Source organism: Leptidea sinapis, chromosome 38 (assembly GCF_905404315.1).
Source record: "Leptidea sinapis chromosome 38, ilLepSina1.1, whole genome shotgun sequence".
Taxonomy (NCBI): domain Eukaryota; kingdom Metazoa; phylum Arthropoda; class Insecta; order Lepidoptera; family Pieridae; genus Leptidea; species Leptidea sinapis.
The window spans coordinates 251,624-275,655 of NC_066302.1; the positions used below are offsets into that span (position 1 = coordinate 251,624).

Consider the following 24,032-nt stretch of genomic DNA (forward strand, 5'->3'; position numbering starts at 1 on the left):
CGTAAAGCTACAGGTCAACGGGTAAATTTTGATTCCCTTGAGAGTGTCGAAATATACGTTTTTTTTTATTTACGGCCGTATCCGTTTACGTAAAATTAGAACTTTAAATTTTTTCACAGCTTCATAGTAGTATAGACCTATAACGTTTAAATTTCAACTCGATACCTCAACGCAAGATAAAGTGTTATCTTAACAGACAGACAGTCGGACGCACAGACAACAAAGTGAGCCTATAAGGGTTCCGCTCTTTCGTTTTGAGAATCGGAACCCTAAAATTATATATATTTTTTTGTTAGTTTATTTTTTCCACAGTATTAAATTGTAAATCAATTTATAGTGGGACATTGGTAATTTTAATAATCGTTAATACGGCAATTACCTACACTTATGTAATTGCATTAAATTTTTTTTAAGAATTTATTAGGTATATTAATAATAAATACAAATATTTGCGAATAAAGTTTAATAAAATTATTCAGAGATCTTAAAAATATCATTTAAGTAATCGTAGTATAAAATGAGTATTATAGTTCATAAAACAAATAAGAAATAAATAAATTATACCTAATTGATACACTATGGAGTAGAGTAGCCTAAACAAATGGTCGGATTTGGTTCGGCCGAACCATCGCCAGGTAACGGGCCACGTCTGATGTTTTGGCCGTACCAAATCCGATCGTGTATTTAAGACTTAAGTTTTACAGTTTATCGATGCATTGATTTTCCGTTGGAAATACTCGCATGGCGGGACAGTGAGGATATATTCAGAATCCGGGTTCAGGGTGTCACCTGACGTGTTGACATTCACTTTGTAACTGCAATGGTAGTCTAGTTCGTATATCTCGAACGAAGTTTGCTGAAAAAAAAATTGCGTATTATAATTGTTTAAAATATATGTGGTGTTATACATTTCATAGTCTACGGAAAAATAAGAGCTACATTTTACCGGGACACCACGGTGACGCAACCAGTCGCCGCTTCCAACAAAATACAGCTCTATAGATAGTTACTCAACTGACGCGACCAGCTCGGACGCGTCACGACTCTGGTGTCCGTTTGGTTGGTAACGGACACCACCACCGTGGTATCCCAGTGAAATATAGCCCTAAGTCTTGACAACTAAACGGTTGTGTATTTGTTAGTAATTAAGACCTTCAGAGCCTAAACTCAAACCAGTGAACGGTCTGAAACTCATATCATAAATTAATCTACGTGCTATGCAACATGCCTAACAATTTTATGTGTTTACCTACCAACCAAATATTGTTATCGCAGGCGAGCAGTAGATTGAATAAGGTCATAAAATATAAAGAGTAAAAAAATCATGGTTATTTGCAATATGCTACATTTTAAGTCTTTCTATGATGTGCTATGAGCTCAGATCACGCTGTCACTTGATCACACAGTCGTTGGGTCACCCCTCATGAATAGAGATGGAGATAGGGTCTAAGTAATCCTGTTCATACTAATTCAAACATAATTATTTATGATCATACGTACGTATGTACATTTTAATCTAGCAGGGGGTTCCCTGATACTGCGCGAAAAAATGCATCTGCATTTAGCAAAAATTGCTAACATTATGGCAGGCGTAAACTTTTTAGAATGTGATGTATTTGTTTTAAATGTATCCAATCAATGAATCCTTGCTTCAGCAACGCTTAGGCCGGAAATATATTAGTTATTTCTTGGTACCTCTTATAATACTATAATTTATGTTGTTTTTTTTTTTGTTTTTTTGAATTACCTCGGTGATAGCGGACAGACTCTTTACATCTTTTATTGGTTGATGGCATTTCACTGTGGTCCAATGAATGTAAAACCTGAGAACGAAAAATAAACATATTATATTAATAAATAAACATATCATACAACTATGCCATTTTACATTTATGTGTAAGTCAAGCCTTATTCATAATAGAGTTAACTTTTTTTTTACACGCTTCAAATAATGTTCTTAGTAAGTATTGTATTTCGCAATGGATATAAAACACAAAATGATAAATCTGAGTAGTTGTATTTGTGTACTTGCAACGCATTTATTCACACGAAGATTAGTAATAATAAATAATAAAAGAAATTTTGAAGAATTATCATTCAAATAATATATTAAAAAGCACACCACGCTTTTTTACAATAAAATATATTTTTTTGTTACACTATTTTCAATTTAAATTTATTTTCTATTTTTTAGTTGAATTTTATATAAAGCATTATAGTTTTTTTTAACTATTATTTATTTTAATTTTTTAGTTAAATTTTCTATACAAACGCATTTTTAAAACTATTAAGTACTTTAATATCAATTCCTGCCTTATCAACTATAGATAAAAATTATATAAATTGACAAAAATCTTAGTTTGCAAATTGAATAATGGAATAATCTTATCAAATTAGTGTATTGTTATCAGTCCTCAATAAATATACAAAGTTTGAATGAAATCTGGCCATTTAAAGTGGGTCAAAATCGCGACTAAAGGAGTCAGTTACAAACATATAAGTGAAGCTAATATAAAGCGTATAATATGATGAGATGGCACGAAAACCGTCTTGTTTTTGTAGTTAACAAAATTACGACAAGACGGAACTTCTTCTGCCACATACCTATAACATAATCTTTTTGCAACCTGTCGCATAAAATATACACACATACACCTACCTCATACACAGATATATATACACCCGTACGAATACATATTTTTAATTCTGGTTTAAGTGTTTCTTTTTTAAATAAAAATGTATTCAGTAGTAAGTAAGTAAACTGGTTTTTGACAAGGGAATAGCCGAGCCACCAATTCACAATCTTAAATGGAGGCGACCAATGACAAGATAAGTGAATTTAAAAAAAGATATATTTCATCAACTAATCTTGTTATGTTTAAAATAAATAAATAGTAAAAGTACCTCTTCGGTTGCTTGTCCTTCGTAGCTGTTGATAGCCATGCTATCTTTGCTTTGATTTTATGATCTTCCCACAGAAATCGATTTAGTCTAACTGCCTTAATTCTTTTTTCTTCCTTCTTTTTCTGTAGTGATTCTGGGGGTCTCTCTGTGGGTAATAGAACAAGAATCAAGAGGATATTTTTATAACCTCTCATGCCCTAACGATCTACAAAATGATATTACATTTTTTCTAAGTTAGGATGTGCATGCTTATTTTCGAAAGTATTGATCCGATTAAATATAATATAATTGAGAATAATTTTTAGGATAGACCTTGGGGATGTGAATAATACTGTTCAATAAAATATTATATTCATAGTCGGAAAGTAGTTATTTTTAAATTTTATGATTCCTTTTTTATGTTTTAAAAAACTTATCATAACACATTTGTCTGATTTTTTAATTACCTATTCAAATGTATGATCTGTCTTTTATTTACGTGTTTACCCGTTCAGTGTATTTTTTTTTCGTTATTTTTTTAAAAATTGTGTATTGTAATAAGATTAGTAGCACTGTAAACGTGGACCAAATCTCTATCACTATGATTTATAAATATTGGTTAGGTTAGGTTATATTAGAACAACGCACGAGCCGAGCGTAGCGGCCGGCGAGTGCCAGAAACGAATTCTAGGCGTTTCCCTTTCTTTCCACCCCATAAAAATGTCCAACCCTTAAAAATTTCATAATTTGTGGTTAGGTTATAATGTTTTTTTTCTCTGGAACGGTGCATTACCTTGTAATTAGAGTGGTAGCATTATAATCGTGGACTAAAACTCTATCAATTTAAATATTTATTACCTCATAATTCGTGCTACGCGATACTAAGTTTTAACCCAAATTTCATTCAATGATGTCTTTTTCTCTCTAATCCGATAATCGGACGACTAATTAAATTCATTCGTCCAGTTGCCGGACGAATAGCAACAGCCTAAAATAAAATTATTCATCCGACTTCTGTACGAATTATAATAAATTATTTGTCCAGTACCCGTATCAATAGACTCAGTCAAACATCTTTAAATGTAATTCACATTTACAATAGGTTTTATTATTACAAACATGCGGGTTAATAAACTTTCCACACTTGTTTAGTTAAGTTTTAGTAATCAGATTCATGTCCGTGTTGTAATTAGGCACTTGTATATTTTTTTCTGTTAATTTTTACTATTTCCTATTATTAGACAGGCAACGCCTAGTGTAATAGTAAAAATACATACGTATATATAACATGCGAAATAAATAGTTTTGTATTTTTGTACATGTATATTAAGCAGCTTAACGATTAAGCCTTACTTTTGTACCTGAAATCTAAATAATATCGTAAAATAATAGTATAAAATTTAAGCCTTAAAAACCTAAATAGTTACCTAAAGCTATGCAATTTACAAAACTATTTTTTTTCACGTTTAAAAAGAGTTTATAGCACATTCCGCAACAGTTAACCCACATTGTAAGGAGCGGTTGAAAAACTCATTGCTATTTATTTACCTTCGTTAATGGCCGTTGTATTGTAAAAAATGGCTGCCTTTTCACTTCGCAGTTTCCCGAGTCCAAACAAGCTTATAGTTTGAACTTGAAGGAAATACATTGAGTTCGGTTGTAAATCTTTTATTTCAAAAGATGTTTGATCCTGAAAAAAAAATCGTTCATTTTGCCATACAAATATTTATTTCAGTTGTTTTGTTTATTAATATGTTATGTGTTTTTCTTAGATATTTTACTGCTGCTGTGGTTGAATTTTAGTAAGATTTTTACAGCACCATTTATTTTGCATGCATAGTGTTCCACATTCAACACAGGGGCTGCAAAGGGCGAATTATTTATTGAAAAATGCGCAGCTGTTTGAAAATTATCTGCCGGTAGTAACCTCAACAACTCCGTTAAGCGCTTTCAGTGATAAATATATGCGATAGTTAAGTTATACAGAGATCCCCTAAGCCAAAGAGTCAGGCCGATCGGAGATGACTTGATTGTCGAAGATTCAAACAGATCTTGGTTGCAGGCCGTCAAAGGGAAGTACCTGGTACCTGGGTCTAACTATCGCAGACAGCCAGACGGAAGGTCGGGAAACAGAGTTTTACTAATGGAGTTCACGTTGGTTACGCTTCGCATACGGAACTCTAAAATGATATTTGCAATTTATTTTCTGAGATTTAAAATATTTTTCTTTGCTGGTGTAGTATACAGCACAATGTATCACTCGGAGAAACTGTTTTGATACTCTCGGCTTCGCCACGTGGCTACGCCCAACAACGTCGTAGGTATCGCTAATATTCTTCTATATGTGCTAAGATTAAAACATTTGGGCACGCCTTTTTCCACTGTGTTTGTTATGTATACTTCCTTGCATTATGATATTTACCTTTGGTACTGTTTGGTGGTTGACTAAGACAGAATCTAACTCTCCACCCAAGCCGCGTACTCTACGACTCCAGAACACTTTGTACTTCATCACTGGAAGGTCAGACCGCGGCTCTCTCCATTCTAGCCTCACCGTCACAGTACCTAGAAAAAAAAAACTTTCAAGTGCATAAATGCGTTACTACGGAATTTATCAAACTGTCACTTCTAATGGATTTTAAAAGAGGAAACGCGGGTAGTTCTGCAAAACTTATAAATTGTATTTAAAAAGAATGAGCTAAAGGAATCAACTTTGAGAAAAGCTCTAAACGCCTTCTACATCAACAAGGAGACCTCTACGCTATTCTTCACACAAATTCGATAACCACCCGCTATAATAATTATTCTCGTAACATGTTACAAAATGCCCTAAGGCGTTGCGTAATTTCTCATGGGCCTTTTTTTTCTTGATGATTGTTGTATAAGTTTATGATAATATTATGACGTCCTACAAGTCTGTTCGTAGCGCACCGATTGTTTATTGCAAAGCACAGGAAAGGTTTTTTTTAGTAAGTACAAGTTAAGTTTTGTCATATAATATCTGTATAAATTAAGTTACTTGCGCCCCCTCGTATACGTCAGGTGTAATTAAAAGTCATTGACTGAATTATTTGTATTTGGAATAAATAGGTATTTCTAAGTAAAACAATATAGATTCCGGATAAGTAATTACCAACAAACATATACTAAAACCATCTTCGAAACACGCTGCATCTTATACGTATTACTCGGTCGATCGGTTCAGTAGTTTTCACAGAGTAACCGAAGGAAAAAACCCACCCACCCATTTATTAGTATAGATACTTACTTCGTTAAGTATATATTTTTATTATAATAAATATTCTTATTCCTAATAAAATTTCACATTACCATTTTGTGCTCGAACTGGGGTCACTTTGAGTTTCTTGGGTGGTGGAGGAGGTCTCGGGCCCTTCCTTGGAGTAAACGGTGGACTTGGAGCAGAGTATCCCCTGGTGCCAGCAGCGCTGACTGCTGCTACTCTAAACCTATACCAGCGACCTGGCTTCAGCAGGTTCTTAAGGGATACTTTAGTTCTGCAATAGAAAAATGTTAATTGTAAAATTTAAATATTTTATATCAGCGTGGAATCTTACTTCATACTAGAAGATAGACATTTGTATAATTCTTCTGAGAATCCTTATCATCCATATCACTGGATCTCTTACCATCATATCCATCCACCAGTGAGAGGCTCCTTTGCACAATATGCCGGCTAGATTATGGATACTACAAGGGCGCCTATTTCTGCCGTGAAGCAGCAATGTGGAAACAGTACTGTGTTTTGGTCTGAAGGGCGCCGTAGATAGTGAAATTACTAGGTAAATGAGACTTAACATCTTATGTCTCAAGGTGACGAGCGCAATTGTAGTGCTGCTCAGAAATTTAGGTTTTCGAAGAATCCTGAGCGGTACTGCATTGTAATGGGCAGCGGTTATCAATTACCATCAGAGCAGTCCTGCTCGTCTCGTGCCTCATTTTCATAAAAAAAAACAGTATTATAGACTAGTAAAGATTCATGTAAGTAGTTCTAATTTCAACACAATGAAAATGAGTAATCATTTATGTATTAAAAGTTATTTATTTTCTCAAACTATATAGGTACAAATAAAATTAAGTTTAAGTAACCACCGGCAACAAAAATCGCGGTCTTAGAGGGAAGAAGCGGCGCAACTTTCTCCGTATCCTCTTTTGCGCACATTATTATTTCGACATATGTTTTAAAACATCAAATCTATTATATCTTTACTATTTAATATTATAAACTATTAATGCATTTATTAAAGAGAGTGTCAATAATCAATATATAAATAAAATATTTGAATAGGATTTAAAGTTAAAACGCGTATTATTAAGACGTCATAAATAAATAATATAAATACTTTCATTATTACAATTTAATTTAACAGGCTATTTCAACTTTTAAAATGTATCTCATTCAAACTATTTGAAAAGTTTTTTAATATAAACGAAGTTCCCATGATGTTATGGTTAAGCTGCGTGGGCAGGTAAACAATACCGAGAAACGAATTTACTTGTTCCTTGGTTCCCAAATCCCCCGTAATATTGTGTTTGATTGACAGCTACATATCGATCTGAACTCTTTTATAAGTGCCGATAGAAAAAACGTTACCAGGAACCGAGCGAACAACAAAGGTGATCGACTTTACGAGTACTTAACTCCGTGATGCAACACGACTCATGAAAACACGCAATGACTACGGAAGACTGATTAGAAAGTATTACACTGACATTATTTTTTATTCACTTTAATTGTATAACATGACTGGATATCGAATGTTTACCTAAACAAATATTGCGGTTGCTCGAATGAATTTTAGTTTTTTTAAGGCATTTTGTAGGCGCTGATGGACTTAATAGTCGCTTAGCGAAACAAGGCAAAGTATCAGTAAAAACATCAGTGGAAATTGATCTCATGCTCCGATTATGAAACGGCTGAACCGATTTGTATGAAATTTTGTGTGCATATCGGGTAGGTCTGAGAATCGGCCAACATCTATTTTTCATACACCAAAATGATAAGGGTGTCCCGACTCACGCCTAAATATATTTTTTTAATTTTTTGTAAATTTTTTTTATTTTTTATGATTCAGCATTAAAAATTACATACAACTTCAAATTTCGCCTTTCTACGATATACAACTATTTTTGTACCGCGATTTTTATATTATTCTGTTCCATCCACAAAACACAATAATTGTAGTAGGTACGATAAACTTGGTAGATCTGAGAATCGGTTGCATCTATTTTATATAAAATTTTAATTGATGAATTTTTTTAATAACTTTATATATGGTAATACGAGGGCTACACTAAAAGTATCGGGAATGGAATATTTCCACTGTTCATGTCATATTAAAATCTTTTTAATATTGAAAACTCCTATACCATTTATTTATTTAAAAAAAGATTCTCGGTCTTGTCACAAGGTCTTTTCAAACTTGTTTAGTCGTTGAGAAAATGGAATTGACTCGAGAAAATTCTAGAGCGATGATTTATGACTTTCGAAGTAGTTTAACACAAAAACAGTGTGTTGACCGGATGATGCATTTGGTGATGAAGCCCCATCCAAAACCACAATTTATCGCTGGTTTGCTGAATTTCAACGTGGACGTGTCAAGCTCAGTGATGATCCCCGTCAAGGTCGCCCAAAAACTGCAGTCAAGAAAGAAAACGTTGATGCTGTGCGTAAGCTGATTGAGGAAGATCAACATGTGGCATACCGCGAAATTCAGGCAACTTTAGATATTGGCATGAGTCAAATAAAAATAATCTTGCATGAAATATTAGGTGTAAAAAAGTTGTTTACCGATGGATACCGCATTTGCTCTGTGAAGAGCAGAACTCTCGAAAGATTCCACGCAGGATCCTCAAATGCTGTATACAACATCGTATCAGGTGACGAATCCTGGATATATGCGTACGAACCCGAAACAAAAAACCAGTCACGAGTTTGGGTGTTGGAAAATGAGTTAAAGCCAACAAAAATTGTTCGTTCACGGAGTGTTGCAAAAAAAATGTGGCCACGTTTGTCTCCAAAACCGGCCACGTTGCGACTATTCCTCTTGAGGGACAAAGAACGGTTAATGCAGAATGGTATGCTAGTATTTGTTTGCCACAGATCGTTTCTGAACTCTGTAAAGAGAACTGCAACCGCCGCATCATCCTCCATCACGACAATGCGAGTTCTCACACCGCGCACAGAACAAAAGAGTTCTTAGAGCAAGAAAACAGCCTAGCCCCGACCTAAGCCCTAATGATTTCTATACTTTCCCTAAAATAAAGGATAAATTTCGTGGTCAGAGATTTTCATCACCTGAAGAAGCTGTGGACGCCTACAAAACGGGCATTTTGAAGACCCCAACTTCCGAATGGAATGGTTGCTTCAATGATTGGTTCCATCGTATGGAAAAATGTGTCAAATTTCACGGAGAATACTTCGAAAAGCAATAAATACATTTGTAAATAGTAATGTTGTGTCATTTCCTTGATTCTCGAAATTTTCAGTGCCGCCCTCGTACAACGTAGATAGGTCAGCTAGTATGTATATAATTAATATTTTTTTGAAGTGGCACTCTACATTCTATAAGATTTTAGCCTTACCAGTATAGCAAATTGAGATAAAAACGCACTGTTCACATGGAAATTCCATAAAAAAAAATTAAAACCAGTTAGTAGTAGTTAAAACTAACTCTGGAAATACTCTAGACTCATGAAGAAATACTAAAGTAACAACTAAACTGCATTCATAAATAAATTGCCGACTAACCGTCTTGTTTCTCTTTGGTATTTGTGGGCTAACGTTAATGAACAATTTCTCATACTTATCTCAAGCTTACTTGAATTTCAGACATTGGAACTGAGGTATCGGCATTGATGACATTACTAGTCTGGCCATAAATATTGCTACAAATAAAAATTCTAAATTTTTATTTTCTGAATTCAAATTTGGAATACGTTTAATATATAAGAAACTTATATAATTTCCGGCCATTTTACATATTTTAAGCTTAATATTAAATCGCGTACAATAATGGAATGGGGTGTTAAAGAACTAATAAAGTATGCAAAAGTCTGAACTGTTTAAGTAATAATTTTAAAGTTCCATACACACGGGTTGGTCAAGGGTGTAGAATATTTTATTCCGCAATTTTTGAGAGCGCCCGAGTGAGCTCCACATGAATTTGACCTGGATTGAAGCCGAAAGAAATCTCTGGAAGAAAAGAAAAGAATTTCGAAGGTTCTTTAAATGGTGTGTAGCTAGTTAAAACAAAGGAGGTAATATCACACAGCCAGTGAAGGTTCAGTGCAGAAAGAGAAACTCGTAACACCTGAACAGAACTCTCCCACAAGTATAGTGTGAAGTTATATCTATATACTAGATATGAATTAAAAAAAAAATAGTATGTTCAAGGTACAATCACGGCGGTCGAACCCGGAATCCATTCACCTAAACACGTTTCATTTTTTAACATCCTTTGTTTACAAAGATTACGATCGCGTTTGATGACTTTTAACTTTATGAGGGTATTGCATTGATGTTATAAGGTCTAGACTCACTTGGCGTCAGATTTCTTGTCAGTATACATTTTATATGAATAATAAATGCAGATATAGAGGTAGTCCCTTTCCTCAGAATCAATCCACTATCAGATGTTTTTTCATACAAATGAATATAAAGGTGCTTGTGCACTTATCGCACGCACGTAAGAAATATAATTTCCTTTGTATAGCATACCAAAAAATACCTTCAAAACTTCTCGATACGTTGTCAGCGTGTAGGTATTAAATTTTTTCTCGGCATGTTAGTCTATACAAATAAAAAGATATAGGTTTTCATTTGTGCGAGCATAAGGGAAAAATTTATAGATATCAAATTTTTTTTGTTATATCTTCATTTAATAGAAAGTTGATTAAGATTTAAGAAACAATGATTTTCATAAATAAACAGTAAGCACGACGTGCTCAGTCTGTGTGTGTACGCGGATAAAGTCGCGGGTATCAGCTAGTATAAGATAAAAGGCAACATCTCTTTCTTTGTCGGTTAATTTGACAATTTAAGCCATTGTTTTTGTACTTGTTGAATGACAGGCGTCCGCGAAGCCGCAAGACATGCGCAACTTGTGAGAGCACAATTTAATCAAGTCACATTCAAATCTACACCTGCAGTTGAAAGAGTTGTCCCATTTTTAATGGCTACTGAGTAACATAAGCTTGCGAAATATGTAGACATTTGAAATGAAATGGACATTATTAGGAATTGGATAAATTCGGGGAATTAAAACATTATGTACTGTGCAACCTTTCAAAATGTCTATTCTCTTGGATTTCATTCTAATAACGTTTTATAGTTATATATACACAAGACAGTCAGTACATTTATGAAAATTTAATATACGTTCACAAAAATAGTCACCTTTTTGCTCTTAATAATGATTTTCATTATTATAAGACTAGAAATAAGGGATTTCTTTAACTAATTCTAGTAAGCTTCATAAGATTCATAATAGCTTTAAGGGTAAATGTTTACACTTTTATAATAAAAGTAAAGGTTTTATAAAACAAAATGGGTCTGTCGTAAATCCTATTACACCACAGCTGAGTATCTAAATGATCGGACAGCCTGGGACTAGATTGTGATTATTTTATAGCGATAGAAATGACTGTACAATATTGTATATTTTTATTGAAAAGAGCGCAAAAAAGAAGGCTGGTAGAGTTTCTTGCGCCGCTTCTTCTCTCTCAGAGCGCCATTTGTTTCCGAAGCGGTAGTAGTATCTAGTATATTAGAAATGACATCAAAAAGAATTCTAAAGGAATCAATTTTGAGAAAATAAATGCCTTTACGCCTTTTATAGTTATACTGTGTTGAATATACACTCGCTCCATATACACGAAGTATCACCAAAATTCAGCTTTTCATCATTGGTAGACAATAATGTGTATTTGCTAAGATTATATTTTATAATATTATATGTTTAATCAAAGATATTTATTTCTGTCGTTAGTTATTAGATCGTTATTGTGGTATTACAACAATATACGAAAGATATCTGATTAAATGGCAGAATTACATAGCCTAAGTAGGTAAAAATCATGACTACATTGCACACAATCTTAGACACATTGGATAGGAAAGAATGACCGACATGCAAATGTTAATTCACACATTATGGTTTATTATTATTTAAATATAAGTAATCCGAACAGAGATGTTTTATCAATCGAGTTACATTTATTATTTGTAATTTATTTGTGCAGCGCATCATATGTTTAGTTACGGACGTCTAGTCCGAATATTCTCGGAGGAAAACCACAGACAAACGGACGAACATGGCGTAAGAGCACTTTCGCACTACGTCCGATCTGTATCCATGAAAACACGGTCCGAAGTAGTCGTAGAACAATTTCTAAGGTTGACCGAAAGATATTTGATGACGGAAGCCGGATCTAGTGAGTAAACTACAATAAAAATAGTTCTAGGACTACTCCGGGCTGTGTTTTCACGGATACGGACCGGACTCTGATCGGACGTAGTGCGAAAGCGCACTAACTTAGAGATTTCATAGTTAATTACGGAACTAAAAAAGGGAGTTGGCTCTGTAAGAGAACAGACAGATGATAAACCCACAAATTGTTTTAAAAAATCGTAACATTGGTGTCAGATAGCGGCTACAGATTTATATCGTAGTATAGATTAGGAATTGAGATATATCTTATCAATAAAAATGCATTATATTTATAATTTATCGATAGGCTTATAGAGGATTACAATTATATTTATGTATAGTTTGAACATTGGAATTATCTTATCGAAAACCATTTGAGTGTTTTATTGTTATGTAATCCATTCGAGTAATACCGTATTTTTTATGAATGAAGTATAAAAATTGTATAAAAGTTTATTTTACAAAGTTTCAGTGTTCAACGATTCAAAATTAATCAACAATTTAAAAAAAAAATATTGCCGTGATTATTTCACATGTGAGAGGCTCCTTTGCACAGGATGCCGGCCAGATTATGGCTACCACAACGGCCTATTTCTACCTTGAAGCAGTAATGTGTTAGCATTATTGTGTTTCGGTCTGAAGGGCGCCGTAGCTATTGAAATTACGGGGCAAATTAGACTTGACATCTTATGTCTCAAGGTGACAAGTGCAACTGTAGTGCCGCAATATCAAATACCATCAGCTGATCGTCTCGTCTCTTATTGTCATAAAAAAACTGTATGAGTGTAGATTAATTGAATACTTACTTGTTGGTTCTTGTGATCAATGTCCAATCTCCAAGCCTTGCTTCTTCGTATTTAGGACCTAGGTGATGTTGCTCTTCGAGGAGATAAAGTACCCTGCCTGGAACAGCTCTGGCTGAGTCACCAACTCCTCCGGACCATTTGATAAGAATTGAACGACGTCTTTCTTTTGCTTCCTCCAATATCGGCATTGCAGGGAGGCCTTGAAAAATTAAAAATAGTATAATAATTTGAAAATTATAAAATATATTATGAATTATATTTTATATTTCTTCGAACAGTAAAAAATATTACAAATATATATTACTGAGTATAAATAAATGGAAGTTATCAATTTCTTTTGAGTTTTTCGTAGATTTCGTTACCTAATAGTAGTTGAATTACGTAAGATGTTTTAGTAGTTTTAGGATCGAATTATTATTAGTTTAGGATAGACTTTCAAATTTTTTTCAACTGTCTTAAAAAGTAAAGATTAATAGACGATGAAAATTTTAGTACTTTTTTAATGTCCCGGCGTGGAAATAACTTAGTAGAAACTGCTCGAAAATTTACTGCTTTGTTAAGTATGTAATGTAATGCAATGTTTGTTAAGTCCAGCTCTCCAGAATTCTGCTGAATGTTACTGAATAATGAAACTGCGTGAATGGCCTCCTGTGAGAAGCCGGACATTTATAGATAACAAGGGTAAATTCTTCCAATAAATAATTTGTTATAATGATATGAATGAAATATGTAAGAAAATATTAATTGATTATCAAAATATTGAATGATCATTAAAGATTATGCCGTTATGGCTAAGTCTATTCTAACCAATTATTGTAGATGTCTAATTTTAAAAATTCCGTTTTTCTTGTTGCTTGTTTAAAGTTTTGTTATATTCTGAATTCGATAAAATATTTTCAAGTTTCGTTTTATTAGTATTTTATCAATCATTAATATTAAATTATGTTTTTTTTTAATATCAACACATAGTCATGCACACAAACACTCTCAGAGGATCTCACTCTCTTACATCCTCTACCAATGTATGGTATGCCTGGTCCTGTTTGTTAAATTAAATCTACAATTATGTTACATTTATTTTAATTTTAATTGTAAGCCAAAATCTTCATTTTGTCTATTGTTAAAATTTATGGATATGTAAGACCGTGCCATCCGTTCATCGTTTGTTGCCGGTAATTTTAATTAAATCAAATTTTATTTTTCAATAACGACGCCTTTTAGCATATTACACTTGAATTTTTTTTCTAAACTTAGAATTCCTTTCTTTAAAATTTTTCTCTGTAAATATTCGTGTGGTTTCGTCATCTTCGAATTTTGTACTTTCTAGTAATACTTCGACCTTGGAATAAGATAGGAATCACTGGGGGCTAGTTACGACGAAGCCTGGGCGGCGGCTTAGTGCGCGCAAACAATTTTCACGATCGCTTTCAACGAGACGAGGATCGCCGCAGCGTATTATGTCAGAGAAAGAGTGAAGAGAGGACATGAGAGAAAATCACAAAATCCTTTCAATCACAAAATCAAATATCATGCGCATATGGAAACTCGAAAACGCTCGACCGACACCTTCAAAATAGATAGAAATCACTGGGGGCTAGTTCGGGTGATTATGAAGGATGGTCAAGTATTCAGCTTAACTAATAATTGCAGCCATAGACTTGTGAACAAAACTATTTTGCTAGTGTCTCCTGTAAATGATACTTTGCTTTTTCCGTAATGAAGTTTTTCAAGCATGAATACGGACACAATTCAATCATTTAAATTCCGGTTCATTTAATACGGTCCGATAAACTCAATATAGTATCATTTCTAAAAAGTAAAACATATTCACATTATTTTAATCCGAATTTTCTCGCTTTAACAGCTAGTTACTACCGTTTGTTTGTTTACAATGAGTCTGCAGTTCATATACACTATTTATTTCTATTTCTCTATTTTTTGAACCATTTTTGAGCGCTATATATATTTTGTTCATTTTAATATGATTTCATTTTCATCATCAGAGCTCACACGCTTTTCCCAAGAATGTAATTAGACGTGTCTCTAATAGATAAAAAACGATTATTGAAAACAATGCCTTGTGAATATGTATTACTAATCAATCAAATCATATCGGCAGGTGAAATTACATAATTTATGAGTATGTAGAGGATAAAACTTCTTTGGAGCGTTGAACTCTTTTCCAGTATATTACATATACCCTTTGATCATGTATACATCTAGATAGACTATGACAGCTGTGAAAACGTCGAAAAAAATTGAATTTAGAACTTACCTCTATGTACCTAAGCAATTCACGCACACTAACACAAAGTATCATACAAATCGCGGGTGTAAGACGTAGCTTGTCACGCACACTAAACTAATATTCCTGGCCTGTTTTTATCGGTTGTCTAACAGCAAGATACTCTATCAAGACGTATAAATTATCATAGTATATGCCCTAATAATTAAAACTATTCTATTAAAATTTACAATATTTTTGAATATTTTTAATTTTATAGACGTAAAACGAGACATACGACCTTGCAAATAAACTCGGTATAAAGTTATATATGAGTATAAACTTCACAAAACATCTTTTAGTGACCATATAAATATTGAAAATATTTTATGTGTTAAATAAATATATTAACTTGACCATCGCATGAAAAGACAGTGTATTTTTTATTAAAAACACGATATATCTCATAATAATAATACACAATTATTATATTAAAATTGATTGTTTTTTGCGATGGCCAAGTCTATCTATTTATATAAAACATTAAATATTTTCTAAGATGTTGTTAGGTTAACTAATTACGTTATAACTAAATACAGAAGGACCCTTTAGTAGGAACTAAAAAAAATTTTTAACAAAAAAACAACCGACTTCAAAATCACTATTCCAAAACAATAGATATAACTTCTTGTGCATATGCACAAAAAGTATACAAATAATTGCGAATTTTCATAAAATATAATTCTAGTTACTATTATTGTTATTTTTGGAATCGGTGTCCTTCCGCCGCGACCCGCTCTCGCCTCTTACCTCCTCACGACTCAAGCACATCTCACCCATAACTATGTAAGTAGTTACAAGCCTATCTTGGATTACACCGACTCCAAAAATTACAATAATCGTAACTAGAATTAGATTGTATAAAAATACGCAATTATTTTTATGCTTTTCACTGCATATTATATGTATTGTTTTGGAATAGTGTTTTTGAAGTCGGTTATTTTTTGTTTTTTATTTTTTGTTTTTTAGTGAATTTGATGTACACTAACTAACAACTTGTCTTAATATGTGCAGATATACAAAATTTTTCAATGCAGCAATGAACGTAAGCGCTTAATTGAAGAGTTCCGTTACTTTGCTATGGATTCCGTAATCAGAACCTAAACAAACTCTCACCAAACTATCTTTGAAGTATATCCTTTCCAATAAAAAAAGATTCATCGAAATCGGTTGTCGCGATATTGAGTTATTCGTAAATTTATCATCCAATTTGCTATACGTATGTAGTTTTGAGCATGAACATAAAAAAAATCTGACAAATTGAGAACCTCCTCCTTTTTTGAAGTCGGTTAATAAATTGGCCGTCTTAGCTACATGGCCGAGCTACATGGATCTCACAACTCTTTACGATAGAAGAACTGAGCTGTGAGACTTGTTGAAGCTATACTTCTTTAGACGCGTTATGAAAAAATGATGAGAGTGACATTTTCAGATGCCCGCGCATCACTGTAACACAAAAGTAACAGAAGTTGGTTCCTAAAATTTTTATGACGTTTGCGTCATTGGATTCTTTTTGTTGGTTTCTTCGTATATTAATATGGAAGGCAAAGGGTTCAAGTCCATACAGTCGTATTCATTATTAAATAATTGTTCTTTCTATAAACGAAGAATTAATAATTTTAAGGATTTTTACTTTGTTAGGCCAAAGAAGTATAACTTCTTGCGTGCATGCATAAGTACATACAAACTTTTTTTTTATACTTCTACATAGACTGTGACAACCAAGTCACAGTGATCTAAGGTACATGCATGCAAAAAATGAATAACAGATAATAACAGGTTATATCATCTAAATTCTTTAATATTAAAACTACACAAAAATAATTCTAATGCCGCTCCCCTGGCCCGATAATGGAATATGTAGTTCTCAAGCAAATAACGATAATCTTAAAAGTAACCATCGTTTTTGATAAAAAAAAAAGTATCGAACAATTAATATCTCCCAATCGTATTTTCAGTTTAGGCATCCTAAGGAAAAATACTTGATGATACAAACATATAAATTTCTTTTTGATAGGATATTTCGTTTAGACAAACTCGTCAAAATGTCAGATATTTTTTTTTATGAAAATGAGGGACGAGATGAACCCCACATTCAGCTGATGGTAATTGATACGCCCTGCCCATTACAATGCAGTGAATTAATATTAATAATAATTATGGATGCCTAGCCTTAAATCAGACCTCTTTTAATATGGTGAGTTACTATTTATACTTCTATTTTCACGTGCCCATAAATATTAAAAGGTAATTACATTTTCAGGCAACCTAGTTAATAACTAGGTTATTTTTGAATTACGTACTAGTTTTTCGGGTTAAGAGAATTAATAATGATGAAGTAACGAACTGTAATACTTATATGGAAGAAATTTTCACGGTTTTGCTTTTCAGTGCCGTTTGCATGAACTGCTTTTTATCATGAAGTTTCTTTCAACAATCCATATTACGTACTACTCTGATTTATTGAGTGCTGTTATATTTACAATAATATTATATACTAGTTTAAGAAAACTTAAAAAACACGCTAAAGAGCAAAAAATTCTCTTTGGTATTCGAAAACATCATAATATTAGATAAATCGTTTCACGATAATGAAATTGAAATTTAAAATTAACATCAATTCCTGTCTTATCGACGATAGATGAAAATTATTTAAATTAACAAAAATCTTATTTTGCAAATTGAAAAATGGCATAATTTTATGAAATTTATGTATTGTCATCAGCCCCCTATAAATCTACGAAGTTAAAATGAAATCTGGCCGTTTAAAGTGGGTCAAAATAGCGCCCAAATGAGTCTGTTACAAACAAACATACATACAGGTGAAGCTAATAAAAAGCGTGTAAAAAATTACAGATCATTGTATACTTTATCGTTTTTGGTGATATGTATGAAATGTCTTCAATATAACATTAAAATTCGAAGTCCTTAACTGCAATGCAATCGAAATTATTTGGGCTAGGAAGCGCTTTGTCCTCCTTTTGTTATGACATATTAAGGCGAAAACACGCAAACATGGTGTTTTTAGACAAGTTTTATGGTGAAAGTATAGCATTTCGAGTTATGAACACTACTTAATCCTTTTACACATATTCTTAAGTCTCATTTGTAGGTTGCAAATGCTTGCTGTTGGTTATAGTTAACACTGCCGAGCCTTTTTGAACTACCACTTTTGGCGTGACGCATTTTTTGGTACTTCTCTTATAAAAGTTATTCTTATAGCTTGTACTTTTTTGTGTAGGTTCATTTATTCAGATTAGTAGTGAATAACGAGATTTATAAGCATATAAACTGTTTTCCACGCAAGAATTTTGAAAATATTGGCTTTCTTACATAGATGGCGGGCCGGCAGCGGTGAACTTATATCGCTCAAGGTCGCTGGCATTTAGTGTCGCCTTAATAGGTTTTTTAACTACATTCATATGAATGAAAAAGAAAACGATAAAACATTTGCGAAACTTTAAGATTTTGTTATTCGAACGAATAATCGGGGAAATCTTTAACAAATATTACCGCATGAAAGTTTTATATATCACAAACGAATAGATACATTTATTAATAATTTCTAGTAATGTTTTTTACACTAAATTATGCATGAAATCAGAGTTTTATTATAAAAAGTTTTGTTTAATGTTTCTGACCCAACTGTTGCCTAGCGAGTTTATTACTTACCTGTAAAGATATTTTATATTTTTTATAGTACATTTGACTGCTTTTCATTGATTTTTATTTAAGAAATGTGAAATAATTCGAACGTTATTTGTGTATTATTGAATGGTTATCTGTTCAAATGATGACGAACACGAGTGAGGACTTTGATTTGGAAGATTTATTAATATGATTGACAGCGAGCCGTAACATAGAATTCCTATAGTTTGCGCTTATTAAGAGCTATTGACTAGGTTAAATATTTGTTTTAAAATATCACTCAGCCAAACAGATATTAGAATATTAGAATTAATGTGAATTTTCACAGGCAAACAACCCGAATGATTTTCACGATATTTATTAAGACCAGAAAATGGAAATTATGTTATTTAGTCTGAGACATATATTTATGTCGAAATTTTGTAAAGGTGAGGGAACTCTACGAAATTTTCATATCATCATCAGCCGGATGACGTCTACTGTTGGACAAAGGCCTCCCCCAAAGAACTCCACGACGATCGGCAATCCTGCGCTGCCTTCATCGAACCTACCCCGGCGATCTTGAGCAGATCATCGGTCCATCTTGTAGGCCAGGCCAGGTCCATCGGCCTACCAACACTACGTCTTCCGGTACATGGAATTTTTTACATAATGCGCTTAAATTATTAATTTAAATTAACGTTAAAGCGTAGGCAGTCTCGGCCAGGTGTTTTGTATCAATTATAATTTGGTGTCTTTTGTATTCAAATATTTCCCAATAAAATCAATAAGTCTAAAACATAGGTTTCTCGTGAGTGGCATTTTTACACACAACTAAAGTTTCGAATGGACGATCTTTCGCACCGATGTAGAAGTGACACGGATTCCTTAAAATAGTATATGTATTAAGGGAGAAGCTACCCCGCATGCCGGTAATATAATTCTAGTTCTTGATGTATGAGAAGAGGGTTGATAAGAATCACTAACCGATAAGTAGTACCCTGGAATCATGCTCTTCATATTCTAACAAATTGCTTTCGAGAGAATTAATCTATATGAGTTGTTTATTCTTATACGTTTCAAATACGCGTCACTCGAACGGTTGGCCAAGTTCGTAAAAGCACTCGGAGAGAACCCGAGAGGCACGAGTCCCGCATCGTTGATAAATTTTGGTTATAAATTTAATTTGTATAATTAATCCCAGAAACGATACATATATCACAATAACAAACTGCTTAGATTTGAATTAGCGACATTTCAAGTCTATTTCCTAATATGCAATTATTGGGGTTGAGCAGGTTATCGACTGTAAAGTTATATCCTGTAGATGGAGCCACAACCTGAGAGTTGAACAAGACAGACCAAAGTTTACGATCCATGCGACTCTCGAACGGTTGGTTCATAAATTATGATGATAACTTCAATTTGTATATTTAAACACGCTTCATGTGTATCTTCATCTTCACATCATCATCTTCAAGACATATCGAATACCAATGACAACAGAAATTTTGGTTTTGCATTCTTACCATGATCACGAGGATAGTAAAAAAAAAATAGATACGCATACGATAGAACAATAAATCGAGTAATTTTGGTACTGATTTGTAATGAAAAAGAAGAAGATATCTAATTCAATAAAGGGCTAAAAGTGGTTTATTATAATTAAAATTTCTCGTTGAATTTATATCGTTGTAGATCGTACTCTCCATTTTTAAATATTATTTTCCACTTTTTGTTCGGCTTGCTATTAAGCCGTTTTTTACCTTAATAAGTGACAGTACGAGTAGAACTTGATATAAAGTCACGTATCAGGATAACGTTTTAGGCCCCTGTGCCCGTCACTTAAAGTTATTTAAATTAATAGGCACATCACCGATGGAATTGGTTTGTTTTGAATGGGTTTGAATTTTTTTATGGAAAAGTAGGACTAACGAGCATGCGAGTAACCTGGTGTTAAGAAATCAGCGCCACCTACATTCTCTTGCAATACGAGAGGAATCACATTACCGTTGTCGGCCTTAATATATGGTCTACGCGCTTTCTTTGAAGGTACCGTCACGGAAACACCGCACAAGGATCTAATTCCACAGCTTTGTAGTACGTCAAAGAAAGATCCTTGAAAACCGCTCTGTGGAGGATCGCCACACATCCAGATGGTGGGGATCATATCCTAATTTATGGCATGTTGGTCGAAGGTGGAATTCGGCGGTAGGAATGAGGTGAAACAGCTCTTCGGACCACTCCCCATAACAAATTTGATAGAAGATACACAATGAAGCAATGTCTGTACGCAGCGCTAGGTGATCGAGTCGTTCACATAGCACTAGACAATTATTGGATGGTGACTCTAATTAAGTTTCTTACCCGGTATGTTTAAAAGATCCACAGGTTCCTTGCAAGCAGAGCTGCAACCAAGCTTGCAGCAGCGCTGGGTCCCATCACACTGGGAGTCCTTGTTACAAGCCTCCACGCAAGCCGCTGCCCATCTTGGATTCTCCGTCATGGGACATGTTCCTGGTTTTACTTCCTTGGCACGGCATTCCGTTCGACACTATACACAAACACAAACAAGATAAAAAAGAAAAAAATAATATTTATTAACTGAAACGTGTAGTAGGCACAGATAAATACAAAAGACTTAAAATAAACTCATGAAAGAGACAAACAATAAAAAAAATAGCAGTAGAGACTGCCGATAAACCTTAGAACTTTTAGTATTAAAATTTAAAATTTAAAAACAATACAATTATTAAATTCAATTTATTTTTAAAATTTATTTTCAATAATGTATTAATCAAACAGAAACACTATTTCATCAATGCATAGTATATACACATTGAATCTTCCACTAAATCTATTCAATTTCACTTATAAGATATACACAGCACTAATGTTGCATAATACGTCAGCTGTATAGCTACAGATATACTGCAAAAAGCATTTAGGTGATGCGAACTCAAGAGATTTCACCCATCTACAAAGTGTCTAACTATAATATATATTTAAATTTATTTTTTTAATATTATTTATCGAGTGCGCCAGTCATGAGCATGTCGGTGACGCGAACTCATACGAAATCCCTCTACCAAAAAGTGCCATTAGTAACACAAGCCTGGTTGAAAGATCGACATGGATGAACATTCTAAGACCAAATCGGGGATTTACTGAAAAAAAGGTCTTGTAGCACGAGTAACAGAACCTCTATGTAAGAAGGCCGCCATGAATAATGAATAATATATTACATTAATTAGTAATTTTATTACATGACTGTAATGAATAATATAATTATAATTAATACATTTCACACACATTGTCTAGCCCCAAATTAGGAATTATAAGCATAGGCTATGCGTACCAGATAACAATATATTTAATGCAGTAAAAATACTTAAGCACATATAAACGTGACTCGGATGCAAACATTAATATAATGTCATTATTCATATTTGTATGGATGTGACTGCTATATGGATTTGAAAATTAAGATTGACACTTTGAATGGCACGAACAAGAGTGATTGATGGACGAAATAAAATCTATATTCTAAATAATCTTAACTTATACATCAAATATTGAAAGCAGCTATTGACATACCAGCGCATTTAAAATCTAAGTATTAAAAATAAATTTGAGATGATTACCTTAAGATGTATTAACATCATATAGCCTATCATTTCCGACGTTCATAAGGATCAGCAAAGTCTTTCTTGAGTTATAAAATGTAAGTAGTAAATACCGAGCTTTCAGATTTACCTTCCAAAATCGTGAAGTGCAATATGTCGCATGATTTTTCAGGTAAACCAAAATCGAAAGTGCCGTACGGCTCACTACGCCCTGACCAAGTGCTGACTCTGTTCTGTTCTTTTCCTCATTTGGTTTATAAGATTGTTTATTTTACATGGTCATATAGCTTGTTTCAATAGCTTTCTAATTTATTTATCTTATTCACTCAAATAATCATAATTATAAGAAATCTTTGATATACTGCGGCGCGAGGGCACTTGCCAATTTCGGAAGGTTTATATAGTAGAATAGCTTATTAAATTATATTATTACCGCGGGAAAACTCTCGGAGAAATATTTCTTCATTTATCTGGGCAAAAAATGTACTATTGGTGCAATTATCCATAAAAAGCAAAGTGCGAATAGATAAAACGTCTATTTTTTTGATGTACCCACCTAAACAGAAATGACTCACGAAAGTGTCTAACTGTCCTACTGGTTAACACATCGTGAATGCAACAATAACTCCTTGTGAATTTCGTTTATTAGTAACTATTTGTATAGCTATTATAATTAGACAATAGGAATGTTAACTGTACATGTTTCGCATAATGACTCTGTTAATTATATGTCTAGGCAATACGAGAACTACCTCAGACAAACACCGTTACATACGTTAAAAACGCTGTACACCTAATAATAATAGTAGTTAAAAAAACTAAAAAACACTCTTTTTATAGAAAACCGAACTAAAAAATTAAAACTAACATCAATTCCTGCCTTATACACGATAGATGTAAATTATATAAATTAACAAAAATCTTATTTTGCAAATTGAAAAATAAGATTTTTGAAGAATAAATTAACAGTCCTCGATAAATCAACGAATTTTGAAAGAAATCTGGCCGTTTAAAGTGGGTCAAAATCATGCCCAAATGAATCGGTTACAAACAAACATACATACAGGTGAAGCTTATAAAAACCGTGTAAAAACGTGATGAAGCCCTTTTTGGTTCCATAATAAACTAGGAAATCATCTACTTCCGTCTGTCTGTAGCTAATTAATTAATTTTAATGTATTTGCTTATAATTTCTGGTTATCTTATATTACGTAATGACCCTAAAGAAGCACAAAGAGAAACTTTTTCTACCGCAGTCGTTCGTATTGGGAAATCAAATAACTTTTACGCGCAAATTCCCGGAAATTCGACTGGATAATGGTTATTACTGTACTATCGTGTACAGAGAGATCATTAT

General features: G+C 33.2%; 1 protein-coding gene across 1 annotated transcript in view; it reads right to left on the minus strand.

The window, feature by feature from the left end:
- Nucleotides 1-446: 446 nt before the first annotated feature.
- LOC126975897 (anosmin-1) overlaps nt 447-24,032 on the minus strand; it is a 30,979-nt gene continuing 7,393 nt past the window's right edge. The window contains exons 3-10 of the mRNA XM_050824012.1: nt 21,417-21,603; nt 13,139-13,337; nt 6,214-6,398; nt 5,306-5,448; nt 4,432-4,573; nt 2,905-3,049; nt 1,748-1,823; nt 447-856 (exon numbers count right to left, since the gene is read on the minus strand). Coding sequence (XP_050679969.1) covers nt 692-856; nt 1,748-1,823; nt 2,905-3,049; nt 4,432-4,573; nt 5,306-5,448; nt 6,214-6,398; nt 13,139-13,337; nt 21,417-21,603 — 1,242 coding nt within the window. The 3' untranslated portion in view covers nt 447-691. The remainder of the gene's footprint in view (nt 857-1,747; nt 1,824-2,904; nt 3,050-4,431; nt 4,574-5,305; nt 5,449-6,213; nt 6,399-13,138; nt 13,338-21,416; nt 21,604-24,032) is intronic.